The sequence below is a fragment of the Giraffa tippelskirchi genome, chromosome 12 (genome assembly GCF_054371585.1).
Source record: "Giraffa tippelskirchi isolate mGirTip1 chromosome 12, T2T-mGirTip1v1.2.pri, whole genome shotgun sequence".
NCBI classification, from domain to species: Eukaryota; Metazoa; Chordata; class Mammalia; order Artiodactyla; family Giraffidae; genus Giraffa; species Giraffa tippelskirchi.
The window spans coordinates 138849794-138872122 of NC_137286.1; the positions used below are offsets into that span (position 1 = coordinate 138849794).

Here is a 22329-nt window from a genome sequence, read left to right on the forward strand (position 1 = left end):
GCAGCAATGTTGAACAAGCAAAAATATTGACAGATCTTGTGGTTCACACGTGACTATCTGTCCACATGAATGTCAAGACATTGGTTTTAAAGATTCTGAAAACTTAATCCATTTTTATACACACTTTGGCTTTATCTTCCTAGTCATTTGATTCAGTGCATGATTGTTGAATCAAATTGATTACTGGATAGCTTGAAAGATGTTCATTGAAGTAGTCTTTTCATGTCTTGCTTTAGATTTACATATTTAACAGAGTCGCAGAATTTTAAAACCAAAAGGGACTGTAGAGGTCACCTAGGTTAAACCTTCATTTATTGTTGAGAAACCTCGTTCTGATGAAGGTAAGAGACTTCATGTTGTCCTATAGCTATTGCATGACAAAGCTAAAACCAGAGCCTTGGCCTCTAGACTTCAGTGTTTTACTCTCTGTGGCATCTTAATGCACTAGGAACTTTTGGAGTCAATATTTTATTTTTTGACATTCTTGTGTGGGTTAATAATTAAAATCATGGAGATTAGGAATCCCGTAGGCGTAGGTTGTTAAGAGTCCACACTAGGTAAGATGAACTTCTGCTTTTTATTTTGTGGGATTTTTGCAGTTTATATCCCAATTTTGCTTTTCCTGTTTTGAACTTAGAAAAAGATGTCAACTTGCTATATAAAAAGTAGTCAAATGTGAGTTAAACAGAGTCACATTTGGAATCTGTGGTTTATTTGTGAAGGTGGTTTGCTCAAATGAATTTTGTTTTCACCTCTAATCATATAGCAGTCTGATCATGAAATATGGAGGAGCAAAAGGTATGAACTCACCCAGCTTAGAATGTGAATCATCAGATGTAAATCCCAAAGCAAAACATATTTCAGTAATTATTTTCTTTTGCTTTGGCCTGAAGAAGTGGGCTTTTTATCTAAAGTGTTTTCAAAAGCAGCTGATCAACAGTGGTGTACCCAGTTCTATATTGACAAGATTTTCCACTTTTAGGGTCACTGGGAGTTTTTCTCAGGTTGGTTTTGTACCAGCCAAGCAACTCAGTTTCTGCTTCTCAGCCAGTCTTTGTGAGACTGGCAATTTTGGTGTGGTTCACGGTGCTTATAGGAAAAGAGGGGTGCGGGGATGTGGGGGTATAGTTTGTTCAAAAGCCACATGTTCTGAAGCACTCAGAATATTCACTCGTTGCCTCTGGGAGAGCTTGCCTGCACTGCTGGGGGAGTCAGTCTAAGCGTTCTGTGAGCCTGGCGGTAGAGCCAGTTCACTGAAGTGAGGTTGTCCGGAAAAGCCAAAAGCCTCCCCCCTCCCACCTTCCATGCTCCCTGCCTATAGTGAGACTGGTCCCCAAGCCCTTCCTGGCCTTTGCAATCTCCCTGTGTGGTCTGAGAAGGGCAGACACATCCATGAAGTTGAACCAAGTGCAGGAACGTCAGAGATGGGCTTGAGTATAAACAGAATGGGCAGCAGAGATGAGAGACCCGTGAATTCTTTCAGATTTTCAAAGGGTTTCCCAAGACCAGTCTGCAAGTTTTTCGTAGCTAGTGGAGAGGGTTGCCTGCATCAACAAGGAAGCCAGGTCTTCACGTCATGGCTGCTCTATGCAATGATGTCTTCTTAAGGCCTCAGATGGAAAACAAGCCAGATAGATAAGCAGAAATGTTCAAGCCGCTCAGGGCTACTCCATGGCCTCCCTGCATTAATATCTTTCGCTTGGTAATATTTCAAAATATGTAAATTATAGACCCTTTTGCAGTAGATACTTTGTTGTTGCTCGTTCGGGGCAAGATAAAAATGCAAGAAATTCTCATAGCGTAAATAAATGCACTTAATGAGTTCCAGAACTCAACAACCGGTTGCCCCGGCTCCTTTACCAGTCATCTGTATGCCATTGACGACATTTTATTAGACAGGTATTTAATTAAAGAACGTCCGTGGACCAGATTCTTCCCCGCATATGTGACTCATATTTGGAAACTTTTCACGGATTTATTTCACCAAGTTGTGCTGCTGTGGCCCGCACTTACAATGTGAATAATTCCCACTTGAGTCTTCAGAACTGCTTTGAAGATTCAAACCAAGCAGTGTTTTTTTTTTTAAAGCTAGGGCTGCAAAACCAAAATATAGGATGAACCTCTTGAAATTTCCACCAAGTATATGAAACCCAGCCTGTCCACAATTGAATCAGAAACCCCACTTGCATCTTAGCTCTCGAATCAGTTTGACTGTGTTGTCAAGCAGTTCCTAAAAGAAGAAACAATTAAAATATTGAGATGCCATTTTAAATTTTGTTAAAACTGGTGAACATGCATATCAGCTTCCCTTTTTCGTATCTTTAATCGGTGTTCCTATGTTTTTAATCAATTTTTTCCACTTAAAATGCTATTCCCTACTTCAGCACAGTATGTCGCTCAGTTGTGTCCAACTCTTTGTGACCCCATGGACTGCAGCACACCAGGCTTCCCTGTCCTTCATTATCTCCTGCAGTTTGCTCACACTCTTGTCCATTGCGTTGGTGATACCATCCAACCATCTCATCTGTCGCTGCCTTCCTGTCTTGCCCTCAACCTTTCCCAGCATCAGGGTCTTTTCCATTGAGTTGGCTCTTCACATTAAGAGGCCAGAGTATTGGAGCTTCAGCATCAGCCCTTCCAATGAATATTCATGGGTTTGGTGCAATTGAAGGCGTTAGTGAGTAATTGGACTGCAGATAGGCCCAGCCTTAAATTAAGAAACTTGGGGTCCCCCTCATCATGAAGTTTGAGTTTATTTGCTTCTGTTTCGATCACTCTTCTTTGTCTGAGTCCTTATTTTTATTAACCAGAATTTAAAGAGCTCTCTGAGTTGCTTCCCCAAGAAAGGCTCTTTTGTTCTCCATCTTCTCCTTTGTACTGTATAAACATCCATCCTTTGAAGAGCTTAATGACTCTAAGGCTGGCCTTCTTCTAGTTTCATGGGGATGAAGCTCCAGTTGACTTTAGAAGAACAACATGGATTTGAATAATGCAGGTCCACTTATGCTTGGATATTTTTTCAGTAGTAAATACTACAGCACTACCCAATCCAAAGTTGGTTGAATCCGCAGCTGTGAAAGTGTAAATATATAACACAGGGCCGATTCCAAGTTACATGTGAATTTTCTACTGTTTGGAGGGTCTGCACCCCTGACCCCTGCAGCATTGTCCAAGGGTCAACTCTCTTGCTGCAGATTTTACAAATCAAACTGCAGAAGAATCTTTCAGTGCAACCTCTGCAATAGAATAAGTTTCTTTTAAACCTGGAAGAGGTGGATATTTCAAAATAAACCATTGCTAATAGCTCTCAGATGAGTTTTACAGTCAGCCTGTTAGCCAAGCTCATAAGAATGTATGGAAAGAAAGGTACTAGTGGATGAGCTTCTACAAGAAGGAAGTGATTAAAGAACTTGACTCTGGTGACATTTAAAGAATTCACTGGTGCTGTGTTTTCCTTGTTAGTCTAAATCCATCTGTTTCTGTTTAGTTAAGTGAAATGTAATACAGGGAAATCAGGTCTCTAGTGTACACTGTGTATACCTCTAACACTGGTTGCTGGTTTTTAAATTGAAGGCATGACTTTTAGATCAAAATAAGCATGCCACTTAATGTGGCAGCCTTTTTAAAAATAAAAGAATAATCATCGTTATGAAAAGCAAAAATACCCATGATGATTTGGCCTAGTATTGTAGACATCAAAGATCAAAAGCGGCCTGATTTCTACCTGTTTGGACACATACTTGGAAAAGGACTATTACTGTTTCCTGGGAAACTTAGGGATTTTGTGTGTTTCCTCTATGAATGGAAGTTGCAAATGCTGATTTATATGTCATAGATATATCTGAGAGGAGGTGAGTTGAGTCTTGTGGAAACAAAAAAAGGTCTTGCTTCATAAAATTTACCACACATCACTCCAGAAAACATAGACGAACCCTCCAGCATGGGAAACTTTTTTTTTCTTTTCCAATGAAAGCAGTTGAAACTCTGGCGGAACCTAGGGTAGAATGAGAAAATCTTCTTTTCCTAAAAGCTTTAAGAATCAAAGAAACCCTGATTTGTTCAGGATCGTTTCCTTGTGGATGGACTAAACGATGCAGACATCACAGCTTAGCCTTGAAAACAGCCTTTGGCAACCATCTTGGCCTCTGGTGTTTGGTTATAACTTCTGATAGAAGACAGCTCCTTGGCATCTTGGTGTGGGTGCTAGATCATGTTACCCTGATATGTCTTGGGGTGGTTTTATATTTGAAAGTAGGAAGGATTAAAACCTCATAGCAGTTGACATGGGTTATCTCATCGAAGGGTGTAGCTGAGAGCCGGTGTGGAAGATTAGCTAGCTGCAAGGCAGATGCTGTTGATGCAACCATGGAAATGGTCCTAGGAATTGCGTGATCTTGCTGCTAGGGGCCAAGTGCAAAGACTTCAGACTATGGAAGAGTAGTAGTTAGAAATCACTGCCGAATGTAACGTAAACCAAGAATAGTAAGGAGAGAGCGAGGATCAGTGTGTGTGTGTGTGTGGTAAAAAAGCATCGAACAGGAATTAACTACATTTGAGTAAGAGGTGGAGGTGTTAGTTGGAGAGTTTGGAAGCAATGCTTTGGCTTTATTATAAATTGGGGTTGTTGACTGCCTCTCAGATAGGAAACAGTAGAGGGGTCATTTTGGAACCTCTGATGGGCCTGTCATTTTCACAGATGACCTTTCTGGCTCACGAAACTGGGCCAACGATTGCTTTTTCCTGGACCTGGAAGTTCCCTCGTAAGAAAGAAAGCATGTGTCACTCTGCCCACAGTGGTTTATAGAAAGACCACAGATAGGCCTTCCCTAGTTGAGGACACACCCCTGCTGCTGTCTACACTTGCACTTGAATGGCCAGTGGATTCAGTCCCTTGCCCTCACCTTCTTTCTGCCTAAAGTTGCCATGAAAACCTAACTAACCCCATCTCACAAGCTTGGCCTTAATTATTAACCCAATTCCCTTCTGTTCTCTCTGTGTGCGTATTTAATATTTTATTAAAAATTTCTAATACGCTAAATTAATTTTACAATAGACAAGGCTGGGGACTTCATTCTCATTTTTGTCATTTGTTTAATTGAGTTGAGAAAACATTTTTATGTTGTGCCATGGTATGCCCTGGATGGTCAGCATGTACCTACCTAAAAGAAAGCTTTTTTTTTCCCCAATGTTCTGTCTTTATCCTCAGAGCATGTTGTACCTTCTGTTCCCTGCATTGTTGGAGCACTGTCTGACATCTTTTTTTTTTTAACATGACTGAATACCAATTTGTACTTGGAATACCTGTTTCTTCTAGAATACAGTGATCCTGCTCACTAAACAACAAGCTTTACCATGGAGACATCCTGAGCGGCATTGCTCAGTGGTACCATATTTCACTAAAGGTGGGGAAATAGAAGATGAACAGAACGGACTTCGTTTTCCTGACTTCATCTTCTCCAGGCCTGTGCTTCATACTGTGTGGGGGTATGGGTGGCCTTTGGAAGTGAGCAGAATCTCTGTAGTGGGGGGCACGACAGGGCTCATGGAAACAGAGAGCATCTGTGAAGGAGCTTATATGGGGGCGCTCAGACAGCTAGCCAAAGGATTGGCTTCCTATTGTTCAATGGGAGCATCTATTCCAATAGGCTTCCCAGGTGATGCTAGTGGTAAAGAATCCACCTGCAGTGCAGGAGACTCAGGACACGTGGGTTTGATCCCTGGGTCTGGAAGATCCCTTGGAGGAGGAAATGGCAACCACTCCAGTATCCTTGCCTGGAAAAGAATCTCACGGACAGAGGAGCCTGGTGGACTACAATCCATGGGGTCGCAAAGAGTCGAACGCGACTGAGGAGCTAAGCACACACGCACATCTCTATGCCAATGGGAATAGCAGACTTTATATAGCTTATAACTGTTTAGCTGTGTGTTTTGTTAGGGAGTCGGGTAGGTAGAAATGTAGAGAGAACTTTATCTGGCTCCACCCTAGTTGGCTCCTTGTGGCCAATGAGCTGTTTGAGTAATGGTTTGCTGTCTGCCCAGAATGTAGGCACTCACAGATACTGTCTGGTTCCATCAGAATGGCTGAGCACAGTATCTCACTAAAGCATGGATTTATTCCACTGGGGTGGTTAGCTGGTTTCTCCAATAACAGTGAACTCGGTGATTCTTTAAGCAGGGAAGGCCAAACTCATGTCACGGTGTATGCACGGGATTAATAGCTCTTGTCAATCTCAACCGAAAGAGGGTTGTACTTGACCTAACAGGTATCTTGCTGTAAAAACTGTCAATTGTAACTGTTCTTTCCTACTGATGACTGAAGCTTCGTCCTAAGTACAAGATGGTGTTTTTCACTGGTTCAAAGCATCGTATACCCCAACCCAGACACTGTGACCCCCGCCACCACCATATTCTCCCATTAGCAGCATTTCTCTTTATTTTTCTGAAACTTGCATCACTGTTGCTTTTCTGGCTTGCTTCATGGTGAACAGTAACGCTGATGTTTGGCTGCTTGTAAAACTTTTCTTCAAGGAACTTGGTCTAAGAAGCACGTACATTTCCCACAACAACCTAAGCTGTCAAGAAGAAGGCCACCCTGCTATGATTGGTAATCCTGTAATCTGGTTTTTCTTGGGGAATCTTGTAATTTCGATGAATACTGTCAGCCTTTTTTTTCCCCCCTCACATATTCCATTGGGGTGGGATCTAGCTTAGTTATCAGACTAGAATGAGTCATGCTTGTTCTGGAGACTAGCCATGAATCAATACAATACTGACCTTTTTATTTTGATAACTGGCTTTCAAATGCAGCCATCTCCAGAGAGTTTGTCTTCTCTTTTAGAGGGAGAAAATTGTGGATTTAAAAAGAGCCTTTCTAAAAATAAATGAAAACCTGCATCTATAATGTATTTTCTGCATGTGCCTTTGAAGCACGTTGTGGGTACGTAGAGATGCAATCTCCTGTATTTTAGAACCAAATAACAGAAGACAAGTAATGATTGAAGGATGACGTTTAGAAGCTTGCCAAATGTATAACTCTGGGGGAAATACTGAGGAACCTGCATAGATACTTTTTTAATCATTATACTCTCTAAATTTTGGAAAGAGGACTTGAGAAAGCCATCAAAATTTCATTAGGATTCTCAATCTCATATTTTCGTATTTCACAAACCTGTGTATTACTGTTTTTAAAGTTGTCAGGTTTTCTGATTCCCTCCTTACTGGGAAAAATAACACTTATCTAATTAAAAGCAAGGACTCCCAATTTATTGGCTAATTTAAAACAGGACAGGTACAACTAGGTGTTCGAAATGCCATTTTTATGACTTGAAAAACAGAAAATTCTCTTTTCCCAGGCTTGTGTGAGTTGCTCTTAAGCTTTTAATAGAGTTGGAGGAAGAGATGGTTATCCGGTGGCTTGTGCCTAGTCCCAGAAGGGGAAGAAGGGTGCGAGTTTGGCTCGTTGAGCATAAACTATGTTCCTGCTGTTTATGTGCCTCTGCCGGAGAGTTGGTGGAGAAATGCTCCAGTGTGGGTGAGGTTGCAAACCAAGCTTCCCTGTGCAGCCAGAGAGAAGAATTATGAATGTATTTTACATTAAAGTGATAAGCCATTTTCCAGGCTGGGTGATAAACTGGAATCCATAAATATCGCAGTGCTAATTTGAAGTTCCATAATTGTCTGTGCCATGAGAATGTGTACACATAAAAGGGTTTTTAAAAGCAATTACCAGAAATGCCTCCCTCAAGAGTAACGTTGGTGAAGGTGTGTTTAGTCCGCGGGAGTGACATAAATTCATCCCACTGGATACAGATGAAGGGTAGAGGGTGGTGTCAGGAAGTTATTTGGTACAGGTGAGGGACCTGAAGGTTATTAACCAGAAATATAACTGAATGCTAAAAACATGCAGGGCAATTTCTAAAAATAAGGGAAAAAAATTTTTTTTTAAGAATCAAAAGCTTCCAGACTTTCAAGGTGTAACTGATCTTTTTCTAATCTCTTCATACTTCTCTCTACCCATTGCCTTAATAACCATGTGCTTTTCTTAGATGACACCACACACACACACCCCCCCAATTATTTATCTAGAGCCCCTTGCTGAAAGAAGTTCCTTTGTGTCAGTGAAGGAAATGTATAACATTTTCTCAAGGAGGAAAGTGATACAATTCCCGGGCATTAATATGTTCATGGGGTAGCAATGAACACCAGTCGCCTTTTCTCCTCAGCGTGCAGGGCTGTGCCTTCAAGGCAGGTGACAGACTGATGAGAGCAGGCTTTATGAAGCTGCAGAAATCTGGCAAACTCATTTTATCTAACACCACCATGTTTGCTTGCTTTTTTTTTCTTTTAAATGGACTACTTCAGTGAAAATTGGTTACATGCAGCTCTGATAATGGTGACCTCAGACATTGACGTTTGGGTCACAGCTCCTCACACTGGACCAAGGGCAGGCCCCTTGTGGACATCAGTTTGTACAAACCCTTGCCACCCACTGGCTCATAGTCGAAAGAGAATTTTAATTACTCATCAAGCTGCCAAATTCTACTAATTACTCCCCTCTGCATATGCCACTGGCTGCTGAATGGTAAATGAGCCTACCTGCTTGTGTTTGCAACCTTGTCATCCTTGAATTTGCAAAGCCTTGAGGAGTTTCTCTTGCAAGGGGAGGAAAGAGGCTGTTCTCCATGGATGTGGCTCAGATTGGTAAAATTGAACTTCAGAGTTTTGGATCCTTCCCCTCCTTAGCATTTGCTGATAGATTTCTAGAACAGGCTGCTTGGTATTTATTGATTTATTGGTCTTACTGTCATCACCTTGGCTTTCTTGGACCCCATGATCAGACACAAAGCCAGCTGAAGTAACCTCTCTGGAAATGGACTTTGCCTACTGTAATTTGGTCCCCTTCCAGAGTTGTGTATTACATGTGTCATGTTGGTGACACACACATCTTTAGGCCGCATGATAAGTGAGAACGTAGCTGAACCCAGAACTGTCCCCGACTCTACCTAGGAACACAGTTGCCATCAGGTTCACTCTCAGTGCCCTGCTTTCTGATTCCTGTCTCCAGTGTGGAGTCTTCTAGATGGCTATCTTCTCTGCCATGTGTCCTGCCTTCTTGGCAGCGTTGCACCTCTCCAAGAGCCCTCCAAGAGTCCATTAGATCATCCTTGCGGCCCACTGGGTCTACCGAACCAAAGTGTCCCCAGGGGAATTCACAAGGGCAACAACAGCTTTTGACCTTGGAGGGTGGACGTGGTTGCACTCGAATGTGTTCACCCTTATTCTCTCCCTTGCGATGTGGCATCTGGTTTTTGATCTGCTGGATGCGGTCCAAGGCTTCCTGGGTACTATCTCCCCACCCACACTCCTCGTCCACACTAGTCCAAGCTTCTAACTGCTTTTTTGTTCTTGGCTCCAACTCTTTCAAAGACGAGGCAAATGCTTTTTCTGTCCGCGTCACTGCAGATTCAAGGCCCAGCACGGTCTCACTTAAACTGCCTCACCTGGTCTCACACACAGTGTGAGAACTGAAGGTAAGCCCCCACACTGTGCCAGATGATGGTGGACAAATAAAAAGTGACTCTCCAGCAGCGACTCACAAATGCATGAAACGTTTCGATCTCCAGACAGACTGCCAGAATTTCTCTTTTTCTAATTCCTCTTTGTAGTGATAACATTTTTCTTTTTGTGATTCTTTTTTTTTTTCCTTAAGAGAATAGCATAGTATCTTGAATCAATTGCAGTTATGATTGTTGTCACTATTTCTATTTGACAAGTTCAAATTCTCTCAATTATTGTATTCAGTTGTGCACTAGTGTCAATAAAATTGACATTTGTGAAGCAATTTCTGGCCTTTTTCTCCGGGTTTTCCTGGGTCTGGTGGTGTGAGGGGCGATTGGGTCTTTGTCTAACATCAGGACTTTGTTATAATGATGTTTATGAAAATGCAAGGCATTGAAATGGAGGGTTTTTTTTTAATGCAAACTTCTGGAACCTGACTTTTCCTGACATTTCTAATCTTGTTCTTCAAGGATGATTGTACTGACCAGTAGTCAGTGGACAGGATGTCTGCTTTCTGTTGTTTTTGTGGGCGTGGTGGCTTTTCACCCTGTGTGTAGGTGACACAGCTAGCGGGGTGACCTGAGACTGGGTGGGGCGGGGGGGGGGGGTTTCTGCATGGTTCATTCATACTGGGATCACGTTCACGACCCAACTCCAGCAGCTCCATTCGAGGCGGACCTATCTTGTAATGTCCAAGCAAACTGAATGAATCCAGAGAGACAGGATAGAGGTGAACAAATTGGGGGAATTCTCAGAAAACTGCCCTTCACCTCTCTCTCCGAGCTCCTTGACACTGGGCTGAGTAGCCGCAACCATGAAACTGGATATTGGAAAATAGAGAAAGCATTGACGTAGTTTTTCTCTATGATAGTAACTGACAGGGCTGCAGACTACCTAAACCATGTTCATCCTAATCCTAGTTTCTATGAGTCTGCATGAGAATTATAGATCTGTTAGGCCAAAACATTTGAGTTTAGAAGTAGATTTTGAAACATCTCACTTGTTTCAATAGATTGAGGTATTGGTATTTGCAAAATTCTGTTGGCAAAGAGTTTTCATGTGCATGTCATCTCATTTGGTTGACTCATAATGGGTAATCATACATTTTCCTATGATCTGGTATCATTTTCAGAGGAATAACTAATTACCTGTCATTTTTTGACTCAAAAGGGGAAATTGTGATAATGTGATAACCTCCAGCTTTGCATTTTTAAATGATCACCTTTACTATAATTGTGATACTAGTGTTTCTGTCCCAAACAGTGAGAGAGACATGGAGTGCCATCACCAGGTATAACCAGCTTGCTTCTGTTCTTCGTAGAATGGGGAGGTAGCTGCTTTCCCTTTCTTTAGCTGTGACCCATTGTTCCAAGACGTAGTCTGTCCTGGTGTCGCAAGTCCTCTAGTCTTCTATTAGAATAGCGCTATTTTCTAGTCATTTTCCACATCTCCTTGTGATATAGACCCTGTGTCTTTCTCGAGTAATTCTTAAGACATAAAGGCAATAGTTAGGAGATGAAGATGCTATTTGCAGATACACATGCTTTTAAACTATTGTAATTATGCTCTAAGCAGAGTTCTCCAGCTTATCATTAATGACGTAACTGTGGTTCCACTGAATGGTATCTTGAGGATAAAGGCTGCTACAACTTAAGGAAAAAAAACTAGAAAGTCATAGGGGGCATTTTAAGCGTGCTATATAGTAATATAGTAGTCTAAGCTTCTAAAGGTTTGAAAAGGTGAAAATTGTAAGTGGAGACTGGATCCCAGAAGGAATTACTTTTTTTTTTTCTTTAATACGTCTCATCCCCAAACAGGCTCCCTGACTGGCAGCCCTCACCTTTCAGAGCTGTCCATCAACTCGCAGGGAGGAACTGCACCCACCAACACCATCCTGTCGCCCAACCTGAGCCCTGACACCAAGCAGGCCTCCCCCTTGGTCAGCCCCCTGCTGAACGACCAGGCCGGCCCACGGGCCGAGGACGAGGATGACGGCCGGAGAAAGGTATGAGGACTGGCAGGCCCTCACCTGTTGATTTTTTTTTTTTAATTCCAGTAATTTGCTCAGTGGTAAAGAATCCACCTGCTAATGCAGGAGACACAAGTTTGATCCCTGGTTTGGGAAGATCCCCTGGAGAAGGAAATAGCAACCCACCCTGGTTGGCCTGGGAAGTCCCATGGACAGAGGAGCCCGGTGGACTACAGTCCCTGGAGTCGCAGAGTCAGCCATGACTTCGTGACAGAATAACAACAATAAAGTAGAATCATGCAGTGTCTGCGCCTTTATGACTGGCTTATTTCCTTCAGCATAACATCGAGGTTTATGCATGTTGTAGCCTGCATCAGAATTTCCTTCTTTTTTAAGGCTGACTGGCATTCCGCTCTCTGGAGGTACCACATTTTGTGCATCCATCCACCCACTGATGGACAGTTGGGTTGTTTCCTCCACTTGGCTGTTTTGCCTAATGTCCTGGGAACATGGTGTACCGAGTATCTGGTCTCATCTCTGCTTCATGTGTATCCCCAGAGGTAGAATGGGGTGGACTCCTGTAGGAAGTAAGCGGGATGGTCAGCAACAGGGGGTTGGCTTCCTTTAACTGACTGGTTAAAGAGAAGCAAAACCAGTGGTAGACCTCTCTAGGGCAGTGCCACCTGCCCACCTGACAGAGGGACTCTGCCTCCTGTCACCCTGGCCCTTTAGATCAGCCACCCTTCATGTTCCCAAGAACAATGTAACGTCCACTTCCTAAAAACCAATACCACCAGGCCACGATACCCAGGACAAAGGCTGCTGTGGTTCTTTTTCATTCATTTCCTTGAAGGCTGCATCACTCTAGTACTATCCTAATTAATTAGATTTTCAGGCACCCAGTTTTGAATGAAAGTCTTCAGTGGTAACTGACACACTCACTTGAATTCTTTCACTGCCAGTAGGATTTGCTTGGAAGGAAACATTCCTAGACAGTTTTCTCATCATAGAAACCCTTTCTTTATTCTAGTTCCTCTCGCACAGAAAGGAGAGTAAGTAAGAGTTCATTTAGCCTTGATACCAACCAACCAAAGATCGTAAGTTAGCAATGCGTCACTTCAGTTAGGACTTTCTTATAACTAGGACTCTCTTAGAAACTGAGGCTCAAATTATTGTGTCTTTTTTCTTTTTATGAATTTTGCAGAGATTCCCAACTGACAAAGCATACTTCATCGCTAAGGAAGTCTCCACCACTGAGAGAACGTATCTGAAGGATCTTGAAGTCATCACTTCGGTATGTGTAGCATTTCCCCTAAAGTGTTAAATTACATAATTTATCTTGACTAATACTCAGCTTTAGGAGACAAGCTGGATCTAATTAAATATTGGGTTCTCCAACTCCAGTTAAAAGAATTTTAGTCCTGAGTTGTAGAAATTAGGCAGTAATGGTATGTTTAATTTGGAATATGCCCTAAAAAGGTTTTATAATTATGATTTTTTAACTGCAAAGGAAGGAAGTTTCTAAAGTGGAGAAATTTAATATTAAACGTTTCACTGTCTGCACTGCCTGCACTGATGCAGAACTTTGTGTGTTTTGCCTCAATTTTGCTTGAGAGAGACCTCAGAGGTGAAAGGAAAACCTTGTTTTATCTCTGCTAATAAATTGAGCCATGTCAGTAAAATCTGCCTCAAAGACTGCCTTTTATCACTTTAATCCATCTTGTTCAGTCTTAGAAACAAATTCAAAGCGTGGTGGCAGATGTCTTTGTGACCCTGGATTCTGGAAAGGAGCTAGCCAACTGCAGGTCAATTGGAATGGTCTGGTGTCTGCCTCTAGAGCAGGCGCTTAGCAGTCCTCGTGGGGCCCAGCCCAGCCTCAGCTCGGTGAGATGAGTGGTGAATGTGCAGGCAGAGGCATCACCTCTTTGGTTCAGCCACCTTCCTGCTCAGCATTTCAACAAAGGAAGAGCAATGGAAGTTTCTTCGGGACTGAACTGAGGGCGTGCGGGGGCATAAATCAGGGGTGACCCCAGGGAGTTGGCCATGATGGAAGTTTTGATTTGAGTACCTGCTCGCTTCAGAGATTTGTCCTGGCTTCAACAGCACTTGGTAACAAATTTTAGGAAGCGGTAATGCAGAGGTGGTACTTCTTACTCCATCTAATGGAAGGAGGGAAAACAGAAAAGCCTTAAAGCCCTTAACGCTCTTGAAATCCTACGGATGCGGCAGGAGAGCCCTTATGTCTCCAAGCGTGGTGGGCTGTACCTCCAAAGAGCTGCAGGCCTTGGTTCTTCACCTCTACGTTTCTAAATGTGCCCTCTTTTTTATTCCTAGTGGTTTCAGAGCACAGTGAGCAAAGACGACTCCATGCCCGAAACCTTGAAAAGTCTCATATTCCCGAATTTTGAACCTTTGCACAAATTTCATACAAATTTTCTCAAGGAGATTGAGCAACGACTCGCTCTGTGGTGAGTACAATTCTGGGTGACTGTTCAGCCTCATCCCCACCACTCTCCTCTTGGCTTCTCTGTTTCTCGTTTTATTTTTATGTTGTTCCCTGTAAGCAGTAGCTATGAGCAAAGATAAAACAAGAAGCTGGCTTCAGACAAGCCAAGCCTACAATGATTTCCCAGTAAATCTATACGTGTCAGATCACATCCCCAATTATTTTTTCCCCCCTTTGGCTTACAATTCTTCAAAATGCATGTTTTCTGACGATAATGAATCCCACAGAATATAGTAATGTCTTTTGGATGGTTGATGACGATTATAAAGAGTAGAGGCAGAAGAGGAACTTTTAGGGTGGTAATATTACTGATGCTTGCTTTATAGTCATTTAAGTATCATCTGTCTCATGCTGTTCTTAGTAATATATTTCATAGTGTTTATAAAGAGTGCTTTGAAAAATAGACCCCATAGGGACTTCCCTGGCAGTCTTTTAGTTAAGACTCCATGCTTTTACTGCAGGGGGCAAGAGTCTGATCCTAGTTGGGGAACTAAGATCCCACCTGCTGTGTGGTATGGCCAAAAAAAAAAAAAATAGAACCCTGTACCCCACACATGCATACATTTTTACCTTGATTCCTACTACTAAGAATTTATCTTAAGGATGCATTCTAATGTATGAAATGACAAATGGCAGTGATATCCATGGCAGAATTAAAAGATTGGAACTGACCTAAATACTCAGGAAGAGCAGGCTGGATAAAAATATTAAGTCTGTTTTTATAAATACCATATAAAATATTAATCTGTGGATGCAAAACATCAGGAGAAATCGTCTGTACTGTAGAATGCAAAGTCCCTTGGCCTAAAATGGAAACTTCTGCAGAAAATTCCTATGGGTTTTCTTTTTTTTAAGACATGTATAGACACATGAGGAATTGACTCTCTAGTAAACATGCATTTGAAAAATGCCAGGAGATAATAGCAGAAGCTTTCTGTGTTTTGGGCCGAAATGGAACCCACTGTATACTGTGTCCATCCTCACTACAGGTGAGAGTTTGGTTCAAGGTGTTCTCGGGGTGTTTTAGTGACTGTAGGGCCTGCCGGAGACCTGGATGAGGTGGTCCCACCCTGGGGGATTCCAAGTGGGGGGCTCGGGCACTGGTTAACAGGCTCACAGAGCTACTCCCTGTGCTGTGAAGCAAATGTGCTCAGATATCCAACTTTGTATGTTTTTTGTACCTGGAGAGAATTCAGTGCAGCTCTCTCTGCCATGATAGAAGGAAGTGGGAGGCTTTACTCCGGTGCCCCAGGCAGGAGAGCTCAACTTGGACTGAGAAAGAACAGGTATAAAACTCAGCTCCACAGGAGATGATGAAAGACTGAAAATGCCAGTTTAGACTCTTACTCTAGATTGGTGCTATGAATATAAGAGAAATACCACTTTTAGAAATTTTTTTAAAAAAATGGCTCTATAACATCTAACTCTATCTTCCCAAGATTTACTGGAAAGCTTTCAATTGTGTTCTGCCATGTGACTCCTTAGTCAGACAAAGTTGAATAATGCTTTCTTAGTGGAATTGAAGACAACCTAGCTCTGGAGAAACCAATCCAGTGGTTCATTTTCTGGCCAGTGATTTCATATTCATCCAATTTTCCTGTATGCTCAGAGCATCTTGAGATGTATCATAAACGGCAGTTTGGTCCACGTGGCAGTTGATTTAAATAAGGTCGGGGAGGTCACACACAGGAGGTGTCTTCAGTTGGCAGTGCCCTGGCAGCCCAGTGTGGCGGCTTCAGCTCACTCCTGCTGTCACTGGCAGAGCGGTCATTTCCCTGGTTCTTGTCCTCTCAAGGCAAAGAATTCAGACAAGAGGAATAGAGCAGTTTTCAGTAGCAGGAAGTTTATTAAGCAAAGTGAAAGTATGCCCCTGAGAAACATGAGAGTGCGCTGTCTGGAAACCAGAGGCCTTCCCGCCATGGGGGTGTGCCCGCCCAGTCGCTCAGTCCTGTCTGACTCTCTGCGACCCCGTGGACTGTAGCCCGCCAGGCTCCTCTGTGCATGGGAATTCCCAGGCAAGAATGCTGGAGTGGGTCGCCGTGCCCTCCTCCAGGGGATCTTCCCTCCCTAGGGATGGAACCCACGTCTTCTGCACTGGCAGGCAGATTCTTTACCACTGCACCACCTGAGAAGCCCATGATGGGGGTAGGGTTGGGTTTTTAGATGAGTGGTCCCTCCCCTCCCTGTGTCCTGCGTCATTTGACTGACAAGTTGATTGACAGCTTTGGGTTATATAACTTGCCCCTTCGTGTGCAGGACCCAACCCATAAGCACCCAAGCGAAATCCGGGGTGGGGGAGGTGAGGGAGCAAAACCTGTAATGCTCACTTATTATAATGACAGTGTCATGAACCCTGGGTTGCTGAGTCATTTCTTAGGTCTTGGTCTGCCTATACCAACCTGTTCTGGCTGTTTTATCTTGCTTGGTCTCGACTGGGCTGGAAACTTGAAGGGTGGTCCTTGACCACAAGACGGAGGATCTCTGGGCATGTTCTGATTCCCAGTGTCCAGACTGAGGAGGGAAGGATGACCCCGTCCAGGATGGAGGGGCAGGGATATTCTCACTTCTAACTACAGACGCTTCTCACTTCTGACACTGCCACCAGAGAGCTTTGCCGAGCTGTATGAAACACATTTCATTTTAGAATGACTGCCATGCTCTTGGATTTATCTGTGATCATAAATCTTTAGCCTTTATCTGTGAAAGAGTGTCCAGCTGCTTAAAAAGCACCTGCTGTCATTTATTTCCCCAGAGAATTTTCAGTAGCGTATCTTTCAAAGGTTTATAATTTTATTCATGTTTTCCATGAAGATGCCAGAAGCGTATTAAAGACTCAAGGCTAGCGAGAGAGCATGCATGGTCAATACGCAGCTCCATCAACTTGACCTTCATGGCTGTGCAACAATGGACCCATGGCATACTGATGATGTTTATCGGGAGTCAGTATCCAAGCGTGCCATTAAGTTCAGCTAATCAGTTCCTCAAGTGCATGATGAAAATGACCTGGCTCGGCAGGGATTCACGGCAGAAGGCTGAATGTGAATGAGCCAGTAGAATCACAGAGGAAGAGATATCAATGTCGGTTCTGTCTGTGGCTGTCAACATTGGCTGCTCATTAAAATCACCTGGAACCTCTAAGAAAAAAAAGTATCTTGAAAACCAGGCAGGACACCAGACAGTTGTATCAGAATCCCTGAGAGGTAGAATGTAAGCGTCAGTAGTTCCTAAAGCTTCCTAGGTAATCATTCCAATGTGCAGCCAAGGTTGTGAACCTCTTCCATCGACTGTGCCTCATTAGAAGGAGACCAAGGATTGCCCCTTGGAACTTCAAGGCTCAGAGCTCCCTCAGAATACTGTACCAAGTTCTGAGTGTCACGTTTGAAATGGACTAATAGAATGCATTTCATTAAAAAAAAAAAAAATGTTGGAAGTATGGGCATTTGGCCTCAAAGAGAAGATTTTGGAAAAGAAGATGGCTCTTTTCAGGCTGGTTGTATGAAAGAGGGTGTCAGCATCATCTTAGTTGTACCAGAGGACAAAATTTAAACAAAGGAGTGAGTTTCTGAAGAGGCACCTTGTATCTGAGCATAGAAAAGGGTTTCACAGCAAGTGCAGCTTAGTGATGACAGGCTGCCTTCCAAGGCATCGGCTCCTCCGCCTCAGGGTTTCTTAAGCTGAAGTTGCCCATTTCCAGAAGGTACTTATCTATTGGACAAAACCTCCAACCTGGCAGGGCATTAGGGTCACCTGGGGTTGGTGGGCCAGCGGAGTTTTGAAAAGCTACAGATTGCTACGTTGTACCCGGCCCTCCTTTAGGAGAACATTGGGATGAGATCCAGAAATTTGTACTTTTTCAGTGTTTCTTGAGATGACTGTGATGAATGAATTTTCTGGAACAACTCATGTGCAGTGTCTGAGAAACCAGCGACCCTATGATTCTTTGGTTTGCGTTTTACTTATAACTCTGTTTCTTCTATAAGCAATGAATGCATGGGTGAGTGAGCAAGCGCCAGGCTTCGTCTGCTGGAGACTTGCAGTCTCAGGGGAGGGGGCAGGCCCTCTCATGGCTGAATGGGCCATGTCCAATGAGGGCATCACTGGCTAGTTCTGTCTGGGAGGACATGTGGGCCATTAATGCCCGCGCAGAAGAAGCAACCCATGAGCAAATATGTTCAATGAAAAGAAGGTACCACATAAAGTTTCTTAAGAAAAGAGGTTGCTCTGGGTTATTGACAGACTGAGTGTGTGTGTGTTGATATTCTGAGACAGGAGACATGGACTGGCCCACGTGGAGTGGGCTGGCAGTACCTGCATCCCTCATCACACCAACACCTGAGGTCCACGTCCAGCTGTCTATGGCCTCATTTCCTCACCTATAAGATGAGATGTGGTTTCTATCTCACAGGGCTGTTACACCAACTAAATAAGACAGTGTCTGTAAAAGGCTTGGCATCCTGTCCCCCACAGAGGAAAGGGGAAAGGCTGACCATTTTTTAATATAAACTTCTCCTATAAGTTGAAATCTTAGATTTAGGAAAAAGTTGCCATGAGAATAGTTTTTGCACACTCCTTTTCCAGACCCTCCCGTTGACGTCAGCTTCTTACATCACTGGGCACATTCCTCAAACCTAAGGAACCAGTGTTGTGGTTCTGTTAAAAAGCAAAATCTGAGCAAGTAAAATTGAAAGGTCTAACTGGCTCTAATGAATGATTCATGAATGAGCAGCATCTCAGGTGGCGAGGAGGGAGGTGCTCCAGAAATGGAAAGGCTTCCCTGGTGACTCACACAGTAAAGAATCTGCCTGCCAGTGCAGGAGACCTGGGTTCCATCCCTGGGTCGGGAAGATGCCCCAGAGAAGGGAATGGCTACCCACTCCAGTATTGTTGCCTGGACAGAGAGCCTGGCAGGCTACAGTCCATGGGGTCACAAAAAGTTGGACACGACTTTAGTTAACTAACTAGCGTTAGAAAGCTAACACTTTTAACTTTACAAGCAAAACAAGGAATAAACAATGTTATTTCAGACGTAGGTAACCTACCTGGGGGACGGCAGGGGTCTCGGTGGCAGATGACCTCATCTTCCTTTGGGGATCAAGAGGGCCCATGTGACCAATGACCTCCTTGGTGCTGACCAATGGCTGACTGGTTAGGATGACCTTCGAGGGGTGGGGGTGGGGGGTTGTGACTGTGATTTGGTTAGGTACTAAGTCTTGGCTTTAGCCCAAGTGACTCCATTTTGGGCCTGTCCTTTCTCTCTTAACACTGTGTTATTAACTAAACTCCAGACTTTAACCAGGATAGTATTTTCAATTATTGTTAATGGAAATCTAAAGTTTACCTTGTACCTCATCAAGGTCGCCCGGATTTGGGGCATAAATGTCACCGCCACTGTGCTTTTCTTTGCTGCCCTAAGTTAGGCTGTCGTATACTTCCATCAGCAAGGGGAAATTATAAGGCAGAAAAATTACCAGGACGTTTTCCTGAATGATTAGGCTGGAGCCTGGCTCAGCAAACACACCTGCTCCTGTCCAAATGGTGCATTCTCCCAAGTCAACGCTGGGAGAAGAGGCTGGACCGTTTCATTCAGGCCCAAGCCCAAGTTACCCCGTTTCTTCAAAAACAAGGAAACAGGTTCAGTGACTTCTGAAAACACAAAGAGTGCTTTTTCTTTTGCAAGTGAGGACATTTTACTCAGCTATTCAAACGCATTCAGAGAAAGCCACTAAAGCTCTTTGGCCTTTGGGCAGGAGTCCCGAATTCCAGCCCTAAAATGACTCGCAGAAGCTGGGCACAAACTGGCCAAGTAACTCCCCAGAGATGGATGCAGACCTGCCCCAGGTTCTGCCAGGGATAGAACTCGGCTGGTGGGGAACTGGGACCAAGGGATGAGCATGCAAGGAGGCATGGGTAGGCTGTGGGCACACAGCTTCCAAAAAGAATCAGCCAGGTTCAAGAAAACAATGTGACTGTACTTAATGCCATTGAACCGTACACTTGCTAAATGGTTATGGTGGTAGATATTAGGTTATGTAGTGAGAAAAGAAACTGTGTAAGTCACTCAGTCATATCTGACTCTTTGCGACTCCATGGACCATAGCCCCACCCAGGCTCCTCTGTCCATGACATTCTCCAGGCAAGAATACTGGAGTGGGTTGTTATTTCCTCCTCTAAAGGATCTTTTGTTGTTGTTCAGTCACTAAGTTGTGTCTGACTCTTTGCTACCCTATGGACCGTGGCACTCCAGGCTACCCTGTCCTTCACTATCTCCTGGAGTTTGCTCCAACTCATGTCCATTGAGTTGATGATGCCATCCAACCATCTCATCCTCTGTTGCCCCCTTCTCCTCCTACCCTCCATCTTTCTCAGCATCAGGGTCTTTTCCAGTGAGTCAGCTTTTTGCATCAGGTGGCCAAGGTATTAGAGTTTCAACATCAGTCCTTCCAATGAATATTCAGGGTTGATTTCTTTTAGGATTGGCTGGTTTGATCTCCTTGCAGTCCAGGGGACTCAAGAGTCTTCTCCAACACCACAGTTCAAAAGCATCAATTCATCGGTGCTCAGCTTTCTTTATGGTCCAACTCTCACATTGGTACATGACTACTGGAAAAACTGTAACTTTGACTATTCGGACCTTTGTCAGCAAAGAGATGTCTCTTTGCCGACAATCTTTATCTAGCTACAATTTTTTAAAAACAGAAAAAACAAAATCATAGGGACTCCAATGCAGAAGAAGACAAGAGACTTCAAAGCAGTGCTTTGCACATGAAGGTCACCATGCCTGTGGGTTCTCTGTGGGCGCTACCAAGGGCTTTCCTGAATTAACTCATTGGAACCTCCCAGAGGCAGGCAGGTGAGGCTTACTTGACAGGTGTGTTGGCTGATTGAATTGCCTCCATTCTGACTCAGTCAGCATTCACAGCCAGGCCTTGAGAGGTTAAGTTGAACGTTAGACCTCAGTTTAAAGCTAAAATGGTAAGAGTACCATTTTACTCCCAGCAGAGCTGGGAGCTCCGCTCTTGTCTTACGGATTCAGAATGCAGCTGCCATGGGCGGGGCTTATCTGTCCAGGTGCCTTTCCACTGGAAGGCAGACCTCACAATGCAAAGTTTCACTTCTCAACAGCTTCCTCATTCTTGGAGGTACTTTTCAGCTCCCATTGTTATTTCCTTTTAACTGCCCTACTGCTCTGTGAGGTCCATGGGCTTTATTTTTAACAGTGGGAAAGTAAAAACAGGCTTTTTTACCTTTCTTAAGTGACCTGGTGAAGGGTGTGGTGGGCAATGATCCCAGCTGGTCAGACTGCTTTTATCCCGAGGTGGAGACCTTTGACGTTAATAAACTTCTTGTCTTCTCTGGCCTGTGCTTGAATTTGGGGTCATCAGGAGCCTGGTGACCAGACAGCCTGTTGTCATGAGCTTGAGGTGCACTGGCAGGTCCTGCAAACAGGGCGGGAAGAGACACTGTTCTTTTTCCTTGTGCTGTGGCCACCACCCCCAAAGGTAGCTCACTTGCTCTCCAGCCAGGGCAGTTTCTCACAGCATCCCCTTGTGGTTGGTTGAGTCAGGAGCACACACACGTACCACACACATGGACACACCCCCCATGCCCCCCTCTTCTCAACCCTGAGAGCTGCCTTCATCTCTGGATCCCCGAGGATGGACCGGACCCTGGCCACCATCCTTTTGAGAGGTCGCCAGTGGCAAGTGGTTCCTGCCACACCATGAAGTGCTGGCTGACTCTGCCAAGCAGGTCGTTTATATGATATGAAAGCTTTGTTCCCCCAAAGTTGATGTCTGTGGACTGTTTCCCACATCCACGTAAAGGAAAGGATCCGATTTCCATGTTATTTTGTTGTCGCCCAAGATCAAAATATTTGTAAAGGTTGACTGCAGAGAACCCCTGTAATTATTTCATGGGGGAATTATTCCAGCCTCACACACTTTGTTCATGGTTGGATAATTCTTTCGTGCGCCAGCTCCTGTCGTCACCATAGTGCGTTTACCACTGGCAATGACAGCTTTGCTCGTTCAGAGTAAAATCAGCTGTGGTGCCTTGTCTCGTGGAGCGAACATTCTCGTGTGACGAGGGATCCCACTGCGTCGCAGGCTTGACATGCTCCTGCAGCTCCAGCCGTAATGAGTTTTTTGTCCTGAGCAGGAAGTTAGGGTGTTGACCCTGCATGTCAGAAATCCCCGAGTCACTCTCGAATCCAGCAAGGTCAATTCACCGCATTGATTTTCCACCTGTAAAATGGACTTAGCCCGGCTCAGAAGCCATGACTCTTCCTTCACTCCCT

The 22329-nt window shown here is 44.0% G+C and overlaps 1 protein-coding gene across 4 annotated transcripts in view; it reads left to right on the forward strand.

Annotated features, from left to right (window-relative positions):
* Nucleotides 1–22329, forward strand: part of FARP1 (FERM, ARH/RhoGEF and pleckstrin domain protein 1) — a 300983-nt gene that overhangs the window by 249754 nt on the left and 28900 nt on the right. For all 4 annotated transcript variants that reach the window (XM_081548931.1, XM_081548929.1, XM_081548930.1 and 1 more), the window contains exons 14-16: nucleotides 11376–11563; nucleotides 12732–12821; nucleotides 13862–13995. In XM_081548931.1, coding sequence (XP_081405057.1) covers nucleotides 11376–11563; nucleotides 12732–12821; nucleotides 13862–13995 — 412 coding nt within the window. The remainder of the gene's footprint in view (nucleotides 1–11375; nucleotides 11564–12731; nucleotides 12822–13861; nucleotides 13996–22329) is intronic.